This window comes from Macrotis lagotis, chromosome 3 (assembly GCF_037893015.1).
Source record: "Macrotis lagotis isolate mMagLag1 chromosome 3, bilby.v1.9.chrom.fasta, whole genome shotgun sequence".
NCBI lineage: Eukaryota > Metazoa > Chordata > Mammalia > Peramelemorphia > Peramelidae > Macrotis > Macrotis lagotis.
Window position 1 is genome coordinate 3494064 of NC_133660.1, and position 18536 is coordinate 3512599.

The 18536-nt window shown below is 41.8% G+C and overlaps 1 protein-coding gene across 8 annotated transcripts in view; it reads left to right on the forward strand.

Moving 5' to 3' along the window:
- Positions 1-1984: 1984 nt before the first annotated feature.
- Positions 1985-18536, forward strand: part of PDLIM5 (PDZ and LIM domain 5) — a 241033-nt gene continuing 224481 nt past the window's right edge. For 2 of the 8 annotated variants that reach the window (XM_074228065.1, XM_074228066.1), the window contains exons 1-2: positions 1987-2093; positions 6103-6240. In XM_074228065.1, coding sequence (XP_074084166.1) covers positions 6145-6240 — 96 coding nt within the window. In that variant the 5' untranslated portion in view covers positions 1987-2093; positions 6103-6144. Of the gene's footprint in view, positions 2094-6102; positions 6241-18536 lie in introns of all 8 variants that reach the window. The other 6 variants (XM_074228068.1, XM_074228069.1, XM_074228062.1 and 3 more) reach the window with 5 other exon arrangements.

Below are 18536 nucleotides of genomic sequence, written 5' to 3' on the forward strand. Positions count from 1 at the left end.
AGTTTCCTCATCTCTAAAACTGAAATAGTATTTCTTATTGTGCCACACTCACAAGGCTGTCCTGAGACTCCAAAGATGCAGCCAATAAAGAAAGAATTTATTATGTACCTTCTATGTGCTGGTCGATTCAAAGGTGAAACACTATTTGCTTTCAGTGAACTTATATTCTCTTGGAGAGAAAATTTATTGTTGTTATCCACAGGTAAATCAACAGAGATTTGTATTTTACCTTCTTAGTTTTTGTGATGAATCTAATTCCCTCCAAGAAAGTATGTCACAATCTTAAATGTGTTTAAGTAAAATGTAAAGTATGTATCTATATCTAGATATAAGGAGACAGACCACATGTGTTATTTCATGGGTAACGTTGTTGTTGGGGTTTTTTTTTTTAATTTTTCAAGGCAATGGGGTTAAGTGGCTTGACCAAGGCCACGTGGCTAGGTAATTATTAAGTGGGTAATGTTTTGACTGCATTGAGGTACAACTTTAAAATCTAAGAGTCATCCTCATCTGCTCATTCTCACACTTTCATGTCTAATGTTTTTCCAAGACCTGTGGATTACAACTTTGCAATGTCTCTCAAATATTCTTCTCTCCTCTCACTTGCCACCATTCTGGTGTGGGCCTTCATCACGTCCTGTCTGGACTTTTGCAACAGTCTGCTGCTGGGTCTGCCAGTCTTTGGGCTCTCTCCCTTCCAATCAACCCTCCATTCAGCCACCAAAGGGATTTTCTCAAAGCCCAGGTTGTGAAGAGCACATCACCCACTCTACTCAATGAGACTTGGATTCTTTAATGTTTGTCCTTCATTCTGGAAGAAGACGATGACATGAAGGAGGTGGATGCAGGGACAAGCACCTGAACTGGCTTTGGTGAGGGGGTGCTGTGTGAAGTCCTCCTCCACAGGCCACATGGGGCCATTTCTTACCATAGTTTCAGATACAAAATTCTGCCTGATAGTCATAACTAAGCCTTCTTCCTTTCCAGTCTTGCCCTTTAACCCTTCCCACCACTTAGATTCAGTGATGTGGGATCCCTTGCTGCCGGCATGTTCTCTGGCTGTCCCCTGCCCTCTTCATCTCTGGCTCCCTTCGAGTCCCAACTTCAACCCCATCTTCCCATCTTCTCGGAAGTCTTGCCACCTCTTCCTATGTTCATTCTGTTTTTCTGGGCCTATACATAGCTGTTAGTGGAGACCTGTTTGCTGGTGTACCTCCACGGAGCTCCTGGCTGCCCCGGCCTGGCTGCCCTGGCCTGGCTGCCCCCGGCCTGGCTGCCCCTGGCTGCCCTGACTGCCCCGGGCCTGGCTGCCCTGGCTGCCCCGGGCCTGGCTGCCCTGGCTGCCCCCGGCCTGGCTGCCCCCGGCCCGGCTGCCCCCGGCCCGGCTGCCCCCGGCCCGGCTGCCCCCGGCCCGGCTGCCCCTGGCTGCCCCCGGCCCGGCTGCCCCCGGCCCGGCTGCCCCCGGCCCGGCTGCCCCCGGCCCGGCTGCCCCCGGCCCGGCTGCCCCCGGCCCGGCTGCCCCCGCCTGGCTGCCCCGGCCCGGCTGCCCTGGCTGCCCCGGCCTGGCTGCCCCGGCTGCCCCCGGGCCTGGCTGCCCCCGGCCTGGCTGCCCCGGCCTGGCTGCCCCCGTGCCCGCCCTTAGCGGAGGATGGAGGCACGTTCGCCCCCCGCGTCTCGCATCTGGGGACGCGCGGGTTCGCACGTGGGGCCTGGGCGAGGCGGCGGGGCCGGGGGCGCAGCGCGGGGCTCCCCGCGTCTTCCTTCCTCGCGGGCCGGTGGCGGCGCGCCGTCGGGGGCCCCGGAGCCAGGGGCGGGCATTCCCGGGCCTGGGCATCTTCCGTCTGGGCCCCCGCGCCCCCGCGCCCCCGCGCCCCCGCGCCCCCGCGCCCCCGCGCCCCCGCGCCCCCGCGCCCCCGCCTCCTCCCGCGGCCAGCGCCTCCCCTGGGCGGGGCCGTGGGCGGGGCCGCGGGCGGCCGTGGAGGCGGAAGTGGCCGCTAGAGCCCGGCCCGCACGCCCGGCGCACTCACTGGTCCGGCTGCCCGCGCCCACACCGGCCGAGCCCGCGCCCAGCCCGCGCCGCTCCTGCCCCCGAGGTGAGTGCCCGGCTCCGGCCGGGAGGACGCTGCGGGAGGGGGCGCGGAGCCGGCCCGGCCCCGCGCGCCGGGGCTCCCCGGGGGCCCGGCCCCGCTCCGGCCGCGCGGCCCCGCGGCTCCCGGGGCGCCCCGGAGCCGGCGCGGGGAGAGCCGAGCCCCGGCCCCGGGCGGCTGCGGCTTGGGGGCGGCGGGAGCCGGGGCGGGAGCCGGGGCGCGGGCGGGCGGCGGCCCCTCAGCCCTGCCCTGCCTGCCCAGCCCTGCCCAGCCCTGCCCGCCCTGCCCTGCCTGCCCTGCCCTGCCCGCCCTGCCCTGCCTGCCCAAGCGGGAAGCGCCCGCGGGCCGAGCCCCCGCCGGGCCGGGCGCCGCTTGGAGCCCCGCGCTGTGAGCCCGGCCCGGCCCGTAACCGGCCTGTGGGCCCCGTGAGCCCCGGGGTGACCCGGCAGGTAGGGGAGCCCCGCGGGGCCCCGGGCCGCCGAGTCATTCGTTACTCACAAATGATCATCGCTGACACCAGGGCGCCGACACGGAGCCCCCGGGGCGCCGACACGGAGCCCCCGGGGCGCCGACACGGAGCCCCCGGGGCGCCGACACGGAGCCCCCGGGGCGCCGACACGGAGCCCCCGGGGCGCCGACACGGAGCCCCCAGGACCTTCTCTTTTTCCTTTTCCTTTCCCAAACCGTAGCGTTGCACGCGGCTCTTTCCTTCTGTGTCTTTGACAGCAAGTGGGGAAAAGTCCGAGCAGAAGCCGGGAGGACCGGAGTGTTCGGGAAGCGAACTCCGGGCCGGGCCGGGCAGGGCAGGGCAGGGCAGGGCCGGGCCGGGCCGGGCAGGGCTGGGCCAGGCAGGGCAGGGCCGGGCAGGGCAGGGCAGGGCCGGGCCGGGCAGGGCAGGGCCGGGCAGGGCAGGGCAGGGCCGGGCCGGGTGTGAGCGCCCGACCTGATCTCGGCTGCGGCCAGGGCGGGGGCGAGCGCGGACGGCCAGCGCCCTCCGCCTTACTGGGCCACCCGGGCCAGGGGGGATCCCGCCGGGCCGGCCCCTGCTCGTCCCCCGCCTGTTGCGTCTTCTTTCTTTTAGGTTGGTTGGCTTGCTTTGCAAGGCAAACGGGGTTAAGCGGCTGCCCAAGGCCACGCAGCTAGGTCATTATTTAAAGTGTCCAGCCCAGGTCCGGACCCAGGCGCTCCGGACTCCGAGGCGGGTGCTCCAGCCGCCGCGCCGCCCGCCTGTGGCTTCTAGCCCTTCGGGCCGACCCCCTTGTGTCCCGACGCTCGGCCCTTCTAGACGTTTTGGTGGGGCTGAGAGCTTTGCTGTTTAGGCTGTCCCTTCTTTTCCTTACCTTCTAGCGTCCAGGGGAGGCTTTCTACCCCTTCTTAAAAGGCAGCTGCAATTTGGGAAGCCTGGAGGATAAGATGCTCAGCTTCCTGTATATGGATTGTGCCTTCCCGGCTGCAACCACTTTGCAGACTGTTTTGACTCCCCAAAGAAGGGAATCCAGATATATACACAAAATCCATCCTGTTTTGGATTTTTAAATTTAATTTCCCGCCTGCTTGGGTTGTTACGTTTTGGGGGAGCTGTCCTATAATGGTTTTCACAACACCCTGAGATATCAATACTAGGGAACGGCTAGGTGGCACAGTGGATAGAGCACCGGCCCTGGTGTCAGCCGTCCCTGAGTTCAAGACACTTAATAATAACCTAGCTGCGTGGCCTTGGGCAAGCCACTTAACCCCATTTGCCTTGCAAAAACCTTAAAAAAAAACAGTAATAGTAAGACTCAAATATATTTTAAGGTGAGTTAAAACATGAAGGAAAATACAGAAAATGAAAATTCAAGGTATATTGGCTTTGCTTTTGTCAGTACAAGATGTTTAACAGTGAAGGAAGAAAAAAAGGAAACCTCAAATTATCTCCATTGTACACAATCATATTCATATGAGTTTTCATGCAAAGAAAGTCAGAGGAAATTGAACCAATTGAATCTATTTACTCATAAAATTTACCTATATTACCTATAAAATATAAGTCAGTTTTTTTAAATGTGGAGAAAGATATCTGTAGTTTTGGCATTATCTCCTTTAATAATCACTGCAAAGAATTTCTTTAGAAAGGAGAAAACTCAGTCATATATGACTACTGCTTTTTGTACTTGGGTAACATTCTCATATGTACATAGCAATTCTCCCAGTTTCACTGGGAGACTGCTCTTTGACCATAGTTTAGCACCAATTCAATATTATTAACTGAAAAAAAAAGTAATCTAGGATCCTGTAATCTGTAAACTAGATTCATCTATTTAACTTTGATCCAAGGCTGGGCATATTCCAGTTTCCTTGTATTTTCAGCTCACTTTTCTGTTATGGAAAGCAGAAACCAATTTGAGGGCAGGCAGGCAGTTTTTGGTTTCAGGACCCTCAGTGGTTCATATATGGAACTGTGATTATGAATATGATATCATGGATACAGAAATTTAGACCTCTTGAGGGCTTGGAGAAATGTTTCAGAAGTGGGTGTCTGAAATGTTGTAAATACTTAAAATTGGCCAGCAATCTATCACTACAAGGGAAGTGACCACAGACACACACACACACACACACACACACACACACACACAGACACACACACACACAAAACACCCTCATTTTTAAAAGTCTTAAATGGTTGCTTAAGAAAAATCAGTTGTGGCTTCAACATTTCCCCTATTCCCAAATAATCATATAAATAATCATTTGAAGAATAATGCAGCATTGGTTTAATAGTGGTTAAAACAGTGACACACTTGAAAGCATTCTATTTTCTAGATTGTGATTCTTCCATAATTTCCTGGGATCTCACCTACAAGGATGTATCATAAATATAGGATCATGGAACTGTTAAGGTTTTCAAGGTCAGCAAGTCTAACCCCTCATCTTACAAATGAGGAAACTGAGTGACTTGTGAGGAGTTAAATGATTTGTCCATTTAGTTCACAGAGTAGAAAGTAGCAGAGCTTGTATTTGAAGTCAGTCTTCTAGCCTTGTGGCAGATTGGATTGCTCTCTCTCTCTCTCTCTCTCTCTTTTTTTTTTAGATTTTTCAAGGCAATGGGGTCCAGTGGCTTGCCCAAGGCCACACAGCTAGGTCATTATTAAGTGTCTGAGGCCAGATTTGAACTTAGGTACTTCTTACTCCAAGGCCAGTGCTCTATCCACTGTGCCACCTAGCTGCCCCCACTGTGCCACCTAGCTGCCCTTGGATTGCTTTTTTAGCCTTTCCAGTCTCTCTTATTTTCTCTCTTCCCCATCCCCTCCAAGACCCTGACTAAAATATCATTAGCACAGCAGTGCCCATCTGAGGAAAAAACCAATGTAGGCTTTGACAGTCACCAAAAGTTCTACAAATAGTAGATTGCATCATATAGTGTGATAATTGTATTTTTTAATAGAAAGCACTTTGAAAGAATTTAATATTTAAAAAACAAGGTACTGAATCCCTCAGATTTACAGGCTGTAGCACCCCTCACGTGTGTTACAGGGGGACTCAGAATTGCCTGGTGTTGAACTGAAGGCCTCTTGCCAACTGCAATCCAAAGAATGTATGAGGTGGGTGTGTTGTTGGGAGATCATCTGAAATTAAGTCTGAAATAGAATCTTGCTCTTTTTTGTATATGCATTAAAAGAAGATTGTAAAGCACTTTCAGTTACAATTTTATAAAAGAAGCCACATGGAATAAAATTGGATTGCAGCAAGTTGTAAAAATGTTCGTGTCTAGAAATATATTCTGGAGTGGAATTTTCATACTATGGAAACTGGCAGATCTGTAGTAATTACGTATAAACTCTTGGATTCTTTTCTTAAATGGAAATTTATGAGAGTTTAGTATAGCTCCCATTTTACACACACACACACACACACACACACACACACACACACACCCTCTTAACATTGTTAGGTTGTTTTTAACTAGACTACTTAAAGATGACTTAGGTTTTTCTATAAACTGTTTAATTAGTTCTTTAATTATCCTTCACAGGTGCTTTTATTATCCGAAAGTGGACTTTGAATCACAAGAACCATGAGCAACTACACCGTATCCTTGGTTGGCCCAGCTCCTTGGGGCTTTCGACTTCAAGGTGGCAAAGACTTCAACATGCCTTTGACCATCTCTAGTGTAAGCATATGTTTTACAGCTTTTAAACAGTTGTTAATTGCATCATATGGTAATTATTTGGTAGAGAGAAGCCTTTTTTGCAAATTAAATCATTCATTGAGTATATCCACCATTCATACTGTAGAAGGTCCCTTGTGACACGGACATTTAGAAAGTTATTAGTCGTTCATTAAAGAAAATGGGGATATAGAAGTACATACATTTTTATGATCCATTTTTTTGCCCCTAAATATCTTATCTTAGGTGAAAGTACTACTTTCATAACAGTAAAGACACTAGGATGAAAAGAAAACTGAGATCTACCCCCAATTTTGTCACTAATTAGTTGGATATCTGATAAATCACACTCTTTTTTCAGTTTTCTTATTTGTAAAATGAGGAGTTGATTGAATGATATGTTTTCTGAGGTCCTTTCAAGCTCTCAAAATTCCATGTTGGTCACTTGAGGAATCATAGAAATTTTGAACTGGAAAGGGTTCCTTTAAAGTCTGACTTCTCTTATTTTAAAGATGAGAAAACAGTAGCACATTTCACTATAGTACATGTCCTCTGCCCCTGGTGGATGTGATGGTAAACAGATATGACCAAAATACTTTTCTGAGAACTGTTTACTGTTTTAAAAAAAAATGTGTGTGTGTGTGTGTGTGTTTGTATGCCTATATGCCTATATCTGTTTATCTATATGTATAGATATAAACATACATTTACATATATATTTATGTAAATATAAATTTGCTATATTTTGATCCATTGCTACCCAAGTATTAGGCCATACTCCTGTTTATTGATCTGGCAAGTTGTAAAACCCACTTGATTTTTAAAGTTTAAGAATAGGTTTAAAGCCAGTGTCCATGTTTTTTTTTTTTGATGCAATCAGGGTACAGGGACTGGCCCAGGATCACACAACTAATACGTGTCTGAGAGAAGATTTGAACTCAGGTCTTTCTGACTCCAGGACTGTTCTTCACAGTCCACTGTGCTCCCTGTGCCCTTCATTTATCCTTTTTTTTTTTTAAAAAAAAAGATAAGAACCATTGGAAACATTCTAATTCCTCCACACAAGTTCCCACCACTAGCTGTGTGGACCTTGGACACTCAATTGACTTATCTGAATCAGTTTTTTTTCCACATCTGAATCAGTTTTTTTTCCACGCATAAAGTGGCAACAATATTTCCACTATTTACTTTGTCCAGTTTTTTTATAAGCCACGTGATGTATGACTTTATTTATTGATAAAAGAGCTAAATAAATCATGTTTGTATTTTTCCTCAGTTCTTGTCCCTTATCTCTTGTTCTTGAAGTGTTTCAAGGGAGATCAGTTTGGATAGCACCTCTTCAGTTTCAGTCCCTTTCACAGTTTGATGAAACAGTGGGTACAAAGTAGCCATGTGGAAATTATTTATTAGTGATTTATTCTTGGAAATGTTATTCTGTGTTAAACATTTTACACAATTGCTTTCATTTTGTTGCTGAGGACTAAAAAACAAGATTAAGGAATTGACTTGTTTGTGTACACTCTAGTAATAGTTGGTTTCACCAAAAAGTAAGTTGGCTTTTGTTTTGGTCTGTTAATAAGAGGAGATAGATGTCTGTTGAAGAGGTTGGGAACTTCTTTTTTGTTGGTTTTATTTTTATTGTTTTTCAGCCTCCTGGGCTAATCATTTTTAAAGTCCCAGGTTGTGATCCTGCTACAACAGAACATTGTGTACGTTGCGGCCCCTCTTCTCTCCTGGCAAATTAGAAATGCTTTCCTTTTGTGGCCAGAGTGCTAATTAAAGGTTTTCGAACTTGCTGATTAAAAGAGAATATGGCAACAAAGCAGCTGAGTTATTTCTGTTCTATTACAAAAGTCTCTGCAATCTCTTGTGACCTTCTCCAGTATTGTGCATTGGGGCATGCAGTTTTGGAATTGGGGGGAGGGGAAAGGAGAATGGAAGGAAGCAGAGAATTCCGGGTTGAAACAACACCTTGTAATGATTTTTAACCCTTTGTTATTTAATTTAAATAGGACTTGTGATATGTCCAGTAAAAAATAGTATTTATTTTTTGACAAACAGCTTTATGAATGTCACAAAATTATTCATTTGTATGTTGCATTACTCTCATACATTGTTACATTATATGTTTGTGATACATCAAGATGTTTATTACTTTTATAATAAAATTCATTTTTATATTAAATTTTAATAGATCAGTTGTTCCAGATTAATGTGGAAAATTTCAATAAGCACCAAATTCCCTCATTCGTAGTAATGTGATATGATCTAAAATGAAAACTATCCCTTAATTCACCAGTTTCAATCTCAATTCAATTTAAAATGAACAAAAATTTATTAAAGTCCTTAATACTTATAGTCTACATGGTTGTAGGAACTATAGAAACTAGTTTTTTATTATTCCTATTTTGTTAATTCCTAACCCACATAACTCTTTCACAAAAATGGCCTGTATGCATGTTGGTCAAATCTTGATACTTGAGACTTTACAAACTTTTTGGTTTCAATAGAATTTCATTATGGCAGATAAATGGTCTATTTTTTTTTTAGGATTTGTAAACATTTTTCTTTTATAGCTATTTGGTTATAGCAATATTTGAATCTTAAACTTTACTGTAAAATATTGACATTCCATATGACTTTGGACATTTTCTCTGTGGCATAAATTTCTTATGTCATTTCTTGAATTAATAGGAATCTCTATAGACTTTTTCTAATGAGCCCTCAGACTACTATAATAGCATGATCAAATGTAATTGTCTCCAATTCCCCATCCTTCAAATGATTGCTTGGCTGCAGGAGTTTGAGGTCTGTCTTTTTATGACCCCATAGTCTTGGAATTACCCTAAAGCCATGGAATGTGGAGATGGGTTTCATTGTAGTTGAGTATTATGGTCTTTGCCAACATATTTTATAAGGAGAACTGGAAGACTAGTTGCAAAATCCAAAGCCACATTTTGGGCATAATTTGATATTCCACATGATGAAATTACTATAAGTATTATAATTTGTGTATACTGACTTGTTAAAATGCAGTATATGAAAGTTAAAATATTGTGACTTGGGATTTTTTTATAATCCTGTTATGCATGATAATTCTAGCCCATCGTTCTTTTGATTTTTTTTTTTTTTTTAGTTTTTGCAAGGCAATTGGAGTTAAGTGGCTTGCCCAAGGCCATGCAGCTAGGTAATTATTAAGTGTCAGATTTGAACTCAGGTACTCCTGACTCCAGGGCCAGTGCTCTATCCACTGTGCCACCTAGCCACCCCAATTCTTTTGATTTATTAAAAGAAACTTTTCTGGTTCTTGATAAACTAGAAAAAGTCTTAGTTAGGTAAGAACCAGATCAAGTTTTAGATTCTGAAGTCAAACTGACTGATTTGCTAGCCTGTATGGAAAATGGTATGTCATATATCTTACTAGGGTAATAGTGCAAGAAGTAAAAAGGTAAATTTTTTTTTTTTTGGTTTTTGCAGGGCAAGGGGGTTAAGTGACTTGTTTAAGGTCACACAGGTAATTATTTAGTATCTGAGATCAAATTTGAACTCAGGTCTTCCTGACTCCAGGGTGGGTGCTCTAAATACTCTGCCACCTAGCTGCTCCAAAAAGGTATCTTTTATGGCAGATTTTCCCCTTCTTTCCTTTCTTTGCCCACTTACAATACTCGGTTACTCTCAGTTACCATATTTCTTTGGAGCTTATAGTTTTGGTTCATTATAAAGGGTAGGAAAGAATCGGGAACATATTATCGTGGACTCATTCATTCAGCAAATAGTATTGAGCATCTCAATGTACACTGAAAATCTGTGCCTTTTCCCTGGTCATTTCTCATCTTTGAAGTGCTTTCTATACTCATCTCTACCTTCTGTCTTCTCTGACTTTCTTCAAGGCCCATCTAAAATTCCACTTTCTTATGAAAAAAAGGCTTTAACTGATACCCCTCAAGAATCTCCATCTTCTTTCAATTTATCATCTATCTAATGTGTATATAGTCATTTGGATGCCATATTCTCCATTAAAAAGTGAACTCCTTGAGAGCAATGACTATCTTTGGCCTTTCTAATAGAAGTATCCCTAGAGCACACAGTAGGTACTCAATGAATGCTTGTTGAATGACTAGTAGTATTGGCCTAAGAACTGTGCTGATACAAGAAAGCATAATATTTGTGTTCTGCTCTCTAGAAACTTATGAAGATTTGTAGACTGTTCAACTTTCTCCCTCACATTTGCATGTTTACTCACCTCCTTTATCAATCCAAGAACTAGAACTTATATTGTGCTTTACACACACATTTTCATTTGATCCTCTCCTTGGAGCAATGAAGTGATATTATCCCCATTTTATAGATGAGGAAATTGAATCTGAGAGAGAGCAACTTGGCATGTGGTCACATGGCTAGAAAAAAGTAGAGTCAGAATTGAGTTCTAATTGCTTCCTCATGCCAAGTCATGGCTACCTGAGCTGGAGTCAGTAGGACCTGACTTCAAATCCAGCCTCAGATACTTGACACTTAATAGCTCTGTGACCTTGGGCAAATCACATAACTGTGATTGCCTCACATCCAGGGCCATCTCCAGTTGTCCTGATCCATATCTGGCCACTGGACCCAGATGGCTCTGGAGGAGAAAGTGAAGTTGGTGACTTACCACAGCATCCCTATCACTCAAATTCAATTCACTTGCTTGTCATAACATCACCCTGATTTCATGAAGGACAAACATCATCATCATGATCACTTGCTATGTGCTATGGTAAGTGCTGGCAATACAGAAAAGAGGCAAAGACAGTTCTTGTCCTCAAGGGGAGATAATAACAAACATCTACAGACAAGCATTATACAGGATAAATAGGAAGTAATTAAAAGAGGGAAGGCACTAGAATTAGAGGGTTTGGGAAAGGCTTCCCATTAAGCATTCCAGGCACAAGGGATAGCCAAAGAAAGTACCCAAATTAGAGATGGAGTATTTTGTTGCTGGAACAACCAGGAAGCCAATGGCACTGGATTGAAGAGTATGTGGAGGAGTAAAGTGTGAGAATGACACCTAGGTGGCAAAGTGAATAGAGTACCAGATCTGGCATCAGGAAAGCTTATCTTCCTGAGTTCAGATCAAGCCTCAGGCACTTACATATTAGTAACTGGTCAAATCATGTAACCCTGTTTGCCTCAGTTTCCTCAGTGAATTGGAAAAGGAAATGGCAAGCCACTCCACTATCTCTTCCAAGAATACCTCAGTTGGGGTCATGAACTGTTGAACATGACTAAAAAAACAACAGAACAACACCAAAGTGTAAGAAGACTGGAAAGTTGGGTTATAGAAGGTTTTTACTGTTAAACAGAATTTTGTACTTGTTTCTGGAGGTAAAAGGGAGCAACTGAAGTTTATTGAGGAGGGAAAGTGACATGGTTGTATCTGGCCTTTAGGAAAATTATTTTAATGATTGAATGGAGGATAGATGAGGTTGGGGTGAGACTTGAGGAAGGCATGCACCAGCATCATGGTTGTTAGAGGAGAGAAGGAGGTTTGAGAAATGTTGGAAAGGTGAAATTAACAGGCTTTGGCAAGAGCTTGGATTTGAGTAATAAGAAATAATGAGGAGACCTTAGGTTATGAGCTTTGGGGGGGGGGGACTAAAAGCATGGTGTTGCTTTCTATTTCTAGGGAAATTAAGAGATAGGTAAGCTTTCAGAGGAAAGATAACTAGTTCCATTTTGGGCATATTGAGATTTTTTATTTGTTTTTTGGTTAGGCAATGGAGTTAAGTGACTTGCCCAAGGACACACAGCTTAAGTATTTGAGACTGGATTTGAACCCAGGTACTCCTGACTCCAGGGCCAGTGCTTTATCCACTGTGCCACCTAGCTGCCCACCTTACATTTTTAAAAATAAAATTAAATCTTTTATTTTGAAATAAAACATATACATACAAATAAACATATTCAAGCAGGATACAAAAAGGTGTACAATTTGATCCTCACAAGTACCCTGTGAAATATATAAACATGAATCTCTGTTGTATGCCACTTGGTTTTAAAATACGTAAATACATACATATACACACATCTATCAATCTATCTATCTATCATCTGTCTATGTTTCTACTTTCAAAATTATCCTGCTTAACTCTACTTCATTTCACATTTTCTTCTGTTCTCCAATGTATACATTTTATTGTTTTGTTTTGTTTTGTTTTTTAGGTTTTTGCAAGGCAAATGGGGTTAAGTGGCTTGCCCAAGGCCACACAGCTAGGTAATTAGTAAGTTTCTGAGATCAGATTTGAACCCAGGTACTCCTGACTCCAGGGCCGGTGCTTTATCCACTACGCCACCTAGCTGCCCCTCCAGTGTATACATTTTAAAGAAGAAAAATTTCTTGTTTTTCTTTACCTTCCAAATCATACCATTCTACCTTGTTGAATGAATTAGTAGTTTAGGTTGATATACATTTTTCCTATATAGTTTCTCCCTGTCTTTAAAATGTTAGTTATCTTTTAAATAGTAACAGAAGACTTAATCTATTTTCTTTTAATTTATTTGCCACTTATCATCACACACACACACATACATATTAAAATTATGGTAAGGTTTTGGTCACTTTAAAGCTTGTGTCAACCTAGATTACAATTATGTGGTGTAAAAACCCATTAAAACATTATTAACTGATAAAGACACAATCTACTATTCAGTCTCCTTTTGTTTGCCCTTGAAGCACTTCTTTCATTCTTGATGCTTTTTCAGAAATGTATATCAGAGAATCAGGATTTATGATCTCTGGACTTAGGATGCTTTGAATATAATTTCCCATGAATTATTTCCCCCATCTTTTTAAAAGCACAAAATAGACAAAAGTCTCTATATTGACATCCTTTAAAACACTTCTTGGCACAAGGTAAACTTTAAAAAATGTCACCTATATCTTTTATATCATCAGATCTTTTTTTTTTTAATTTTTCTGATACCCAGAGTCTCAGTGTGGAAGAGACCTCAAGGGCTCTTTAATAACAATCCGTAGCTGATCAAGAATCCCCTTTGCTGCAAATCTGAGAATTGAGCATTTGAAGACAGAGAGTAAAAGAAAACAGAATTGTTCCCCCCCCCCCTTAAAGCTGAAATTTGGTTCTTTACAACCTTAACCACTGAGTTTTTATAAAGTGTATACTAAGACTCTGTAGATACAAAGTTAAAGATGAAACAGCCTTTGCCCTTATGGAGCTTCCATTCTATAGGGAGATACACTCACACTCACACTCTCACACACTCTCTCTCTCTCTCTCTCTCTATATATATATATATATATATATATATATATATATATATGTATATATGTATATATATGTATGTATGTATGTATACATATACATACATACCAAGTAAATATCAGATACATTTAGAGTAGTCTGTAGAAGAGATCTCATGTAGAAGGTGGAATCCATCCATTCTTCTTGCTTTTATTATCTGAAGCCAAGATGATAGATACAATGCTTTTTTTCTCTATTTACTCCACATGAAAACCCTTTAAAATACTTGAAGATTATGAAAATTTGCCTTCTTCAAGATAAACATTGCTTTTTCCTTCATTAGATCTTCCAATGGCATGAACTCAAAGACCCTCACCCTGTTTGTTCTCCTCTGAACATTTTCCACCTTATCACTGTCCTTCTTAAAAGGAGAAAAATTGATCCAGTGTTCTTGAGGTGGTCTACACAGGACTGATCAGAGCAGAGTTGTCACACACCCCACCTCCCCCAGTTCTAGGGGGCAGTGAAAGATCTCATTTCCTTTCTTGGCTGCCACTTCACACTGTTAACTCATGGTGAACCTAGAGTCACTAAATCCTCTGGCTTTTTAGCAGATGAACTGGTTTACCACACTTCATCTCATGCATGTGAATTTTATTATTTGTACTTAAATGTAAGACCTCACCTGTAGCCTTATTAAGTTTCATTTTATTAATTTTGATCTCTTAATGCATTTGCAGATTTGGTGAGCATTCCTTTAATGTCTCCTCATCATTTTACTTCCCTATTCTTTCAAGTTGACAAAGAAACCATAATGATTATGTTTTATCATTCAACTAGTTTTGAAGTTGCCTCCTTGTATTGTCACATAACCCAAATCTTATCTTTTCCAGGATGGTATGAAAGATTTTCTTCAATAATTTGCTAACCTCTAGTTAAATTAGTCCTACTTTAACTATAAGAATGTTCTAAAAATTAGGAAATAAAATATTTGCAATTTTTTTTGTGAAATGCATTTGTGAAATTGTAATTAGAAACTGAGGTAGATATAGGTTAAGCGATTTGCCCAGGGTCATGCAATTAATGGATGTCCGAAGATGGATTTGAACAAAGATAATCACCTCAGATTCTTATTGGCAGGTTACTTGATTTATTTGCCTCAATTTTCTTATCTGTAAAGTGGGAAAAAATAATAGATTTCTACCTCCCAATAAGGAACAAATTAAATAATAGTTTTTATGCAATTAGGAATTTTATATTTCCTACCTTTCCCAATCTATTTTCTAGTAAATGTTATATTATTTTAATTCAAGAGATTTGTGATTTCTTCATGTGGATCCTTATTCCAACAATATGGATATTTAGTTTCCTCTATATCTTAGGAAATAGTTTCGTGATTTATTCTGGCCCCCATATTTTTCATTTAGCAGCTATCATTTTCGGAATCAGATGTCTATCTATATTTTGGAAGGCCTGTTCTTGAAAAATAGGCTGTTACTGGTTCATACTGGAAATCTTTTTAGTTTGGCCTACCTGTTATAATGATAGTTTGATGACATATTTTACTACTTTGGAGTTTGCTTTGACATATTGGATGAGTTTTGGTTGCATATTCAGCTGACAACTAGAATTCCATTTTCTCTGGCCAAGATATCTGGAGAATATTAATTTTCAGTTATGTAACCTAGACTATTCATTGTTTTTTGAGATATTCACATATGTAATATTTTAATGGCTTGAATGCTGGACAGATTTTATTATCCATTCTTCAGTAGACTTTTAGTGAGATGCTTTCTCTCTTGAGATCCATTTTTACCACTGTCAAATGAGAATATGTGGCATTTTCCTACTTTACATATCTTGACCTACTTGACATATCTTGTATCTGGTTATCCCCACGGGGCAGAAATTTCACTTATTAAAATCTGTGACTTCTATGTTCATGAGAAAGAATATGGAAATTCATTTTATATCCCTATAGAGCTGAATGGGGAACCTTCTTTCTGCTAAGGGCCATTTGGATATTTATAACATCATTCATAGCATATATATTTGGTTAAACATTGAATTAATTCACCCCTAAAAAACTCCTAGATTTATTGAATTTTGAGACCCATCTGTGGTTGTCTTGGCAATGCACACCAATATGGCCTGTGGGTCAGAGGTGTCTTTCTCCCCCCCCCACGTGTCCCCCCCCCCCATATAGAGTATAAGCCCCTTGAAGGTAGAAATAGAAGGAATGAAAAGCATTATATAAGTTTAAGGTGGCACAGTACATAGTGTTAGACTTGAATCAAGAACACCTGGGTTCAAATCAAATCCAGTGTTTGTGACCCTGGAAAAGACTCTGGTTTTAATTTCCTTATCTGAAAAATGGGCATAATAATAACACTTGCTTCCTAGAATTATTGTAAAGACAAAATGGTATTTGTAAAGCCCTTTGCAAATCTGAAGGAGCTATGTAAATGCTAGTGATAATGATGATGATGATGGTGATGATGACTGTTTAGTGTAGTAGAGCCCTCTCCACCCTGACCCTTATACTTGCTTCCTCCTTCCTAATGGTGGTGGACTATTCCTATGGAGCAGACCCTTCTGCTACATCCTAAGATGCAAGTCTTCTTGGTCTTTCCATTTCTCCTGTAGTTGAATTCAGCTGAATGTATTAACTTCCCCAATGAGAATGTGGGCTCTTTGAGAACAGAGATTGTCTTCTTTATTTGTATTCCCAATAAATTTTGACATATACTGTTTACTAAATGCTTTACATTCATTCATTCATTAAAACCTTTCAGTTAATTGATGGATGAAATGAATGTGCTGCAGAAACTTGACTCTGCTTAGACATTGGTTCAGGATCCAGCCATCCAAGAGGGCTGAGGTTTGTGACCAATAATTCTTTTGGCAGAACCCACCCTAGGGAAAATTGTGGATAAAATTTGTTTTGAGTTTCCATTACTTATTTTTTTAAGCTCTCTTTGACCCTCCTCCCTCCTAGCCTCCCTGTTCTGGGTATTAATATGCTGACCTAGGTCTCTCTTTGGACTGAATGATTTCTTAACCTTTTCTGTGTCATAGACCCCTCTGGCAATCTGGTGAAACCTATAGACCCCTTCTCAAGATAGTCTTTTTAAATTTATAAAATGAAAATACACTGAATTACAAAATAAACAATTATATTGAAGTACATTCATCAATATATATATTTTTTAAAGTCCAAAGACCCCAAGTTAAGAATCCCAGATGGAGGAAGGCCATCTGAAACCTTGTTTGCACTAATTTGACAGGGATTTTTTTTCTTTGTTGTGTATGTATATTTTAAAAGTAGACTCTTGGAAAAATAATGTGTGGCACAGAAGAAAAATAGTTAATATAATTTCAGGCTTCATTGGAGAATGACAACAGGTCATTGGGAGAGAGCTGGGAGAGGGTTTCCAGTTCTCCTTAAATTAAAATACATTGGTCCATCTGCTACTTGTGCTAGAGCCGCTAATGGACCATTTCAGGCAGAGCCCCAAATTTGTTCCAGGAGGTGGAATTTAAGGACTTCTACTGCATCATCCTTGGATTTGCTCCCCTTTTCCCACAGGAGCTGCATCCCCAGTTCTTTGTTGCCTGGTTTCACCTGGTAGTGGTAATTCCTTTTACTTTCTGATTCCTGTTCTTTCCAGAAGCTAACCATTCAGTAGCCTAGAAATCTCATTGTGTTCTTGACAGCTCCCCACTCTCATTCTGGTCCCCTCCCCCACCCCACCCCTTTAAGCCAGATCAATTCTTTTTTTTTAGGTTTTTGCAGGCAAACGGGGTTAAGTGGCTTGCCCAAGGCCACACAGCTAGGTAATTAATTACTAAGTGTCTGAGGTCGGATTTGAACTCAGGATCTCCTGACTCCAGGGCCAGTGCTCTGTCCACTGAGCCACCTAGCCACCCCCAGACCAATTCTTAAGCAGCCTAGAAATCTCAAAATTCTGCCAGATGAGTTTCCTACCTTCCTCCCCACCAGCTAATGATTGGGTTCCCACGTGAGTGGCCCTCACTAACCCCACCTTTGATACAAGCATTGCTAGTTGAGGCTCTGTTTCCAGAACTTCCCTTTGTACCAAATGTAAAATCGTAAACTGAGAAGTAGCTTTGCTGGGGGGCCAAAGAGACAGATTAGGCCAACAGAAGGTCAGAGGGCATGTAGCAAAAGGGCAGTTTTCATTCACCCTAGTGCATTTGGGGAAGGAATGTTGGCATTTGTAGCCAAATTTGGTTCTTGTGAATTGATAGGTCCTCTTCTCTCTCTTAATTGGAATTTCCTGGCTGATAACATTTAAAACAATTTTGGTTGTTGAATATTATCAACAATTAACTTTCTATATATGTTGAATTGTTTTTGTACTTGTTAATTGTATTGATTAAATTTAGGGAAAGTTTTGGGCAGAGATTACATGTTGAATCGGACATTAAACTATTTTGTCTTTAATTTTTCATCTTATGAGTATATTGTTTGCATGGAAATGATAGTTTGATATCTTCAGGGCATCACCAGAATGAAAGACAAACAGCAACAACCAAAATAAACATAGGAATGTTTTCTGTGTTTTTTTTATGTAATTAAAAATCATTTTTATTATAGAAAAACTGAGACCCAAATTTGTCATACAGATGTTGGAAGCAATATACATATATGTGTATACATTTCCACACATACCATTCTATGAATATATTCTTAAAAAAAGCTCTGGAAATATGTATTCTCTCTAATAAATAATACTAAAAATTTTTTTTAACCTTTTAATTTGTAAATGGTTTGTGAAAGCTTTTTCCTAGTATTATCTAGCTCCTACAGGAAGCTACTACTTTTATGACTGGACCAAATGAAGTTCAAAATAAGACTGGAAAGAAGGAAATCATTGTTCATTTGATGTTTGAAAATGAACCTTTTTATAGGTTTCTTCTCTCTTCTAACCATTAGATTGTGTCTAGGTTGGGAATTTTAAAAAAATCAAGGAAAAATTGACTGCCTCCAAAACCAATCATACCTTTCCTGTGTTTTACTGAGGTTGCTGTTGTCAG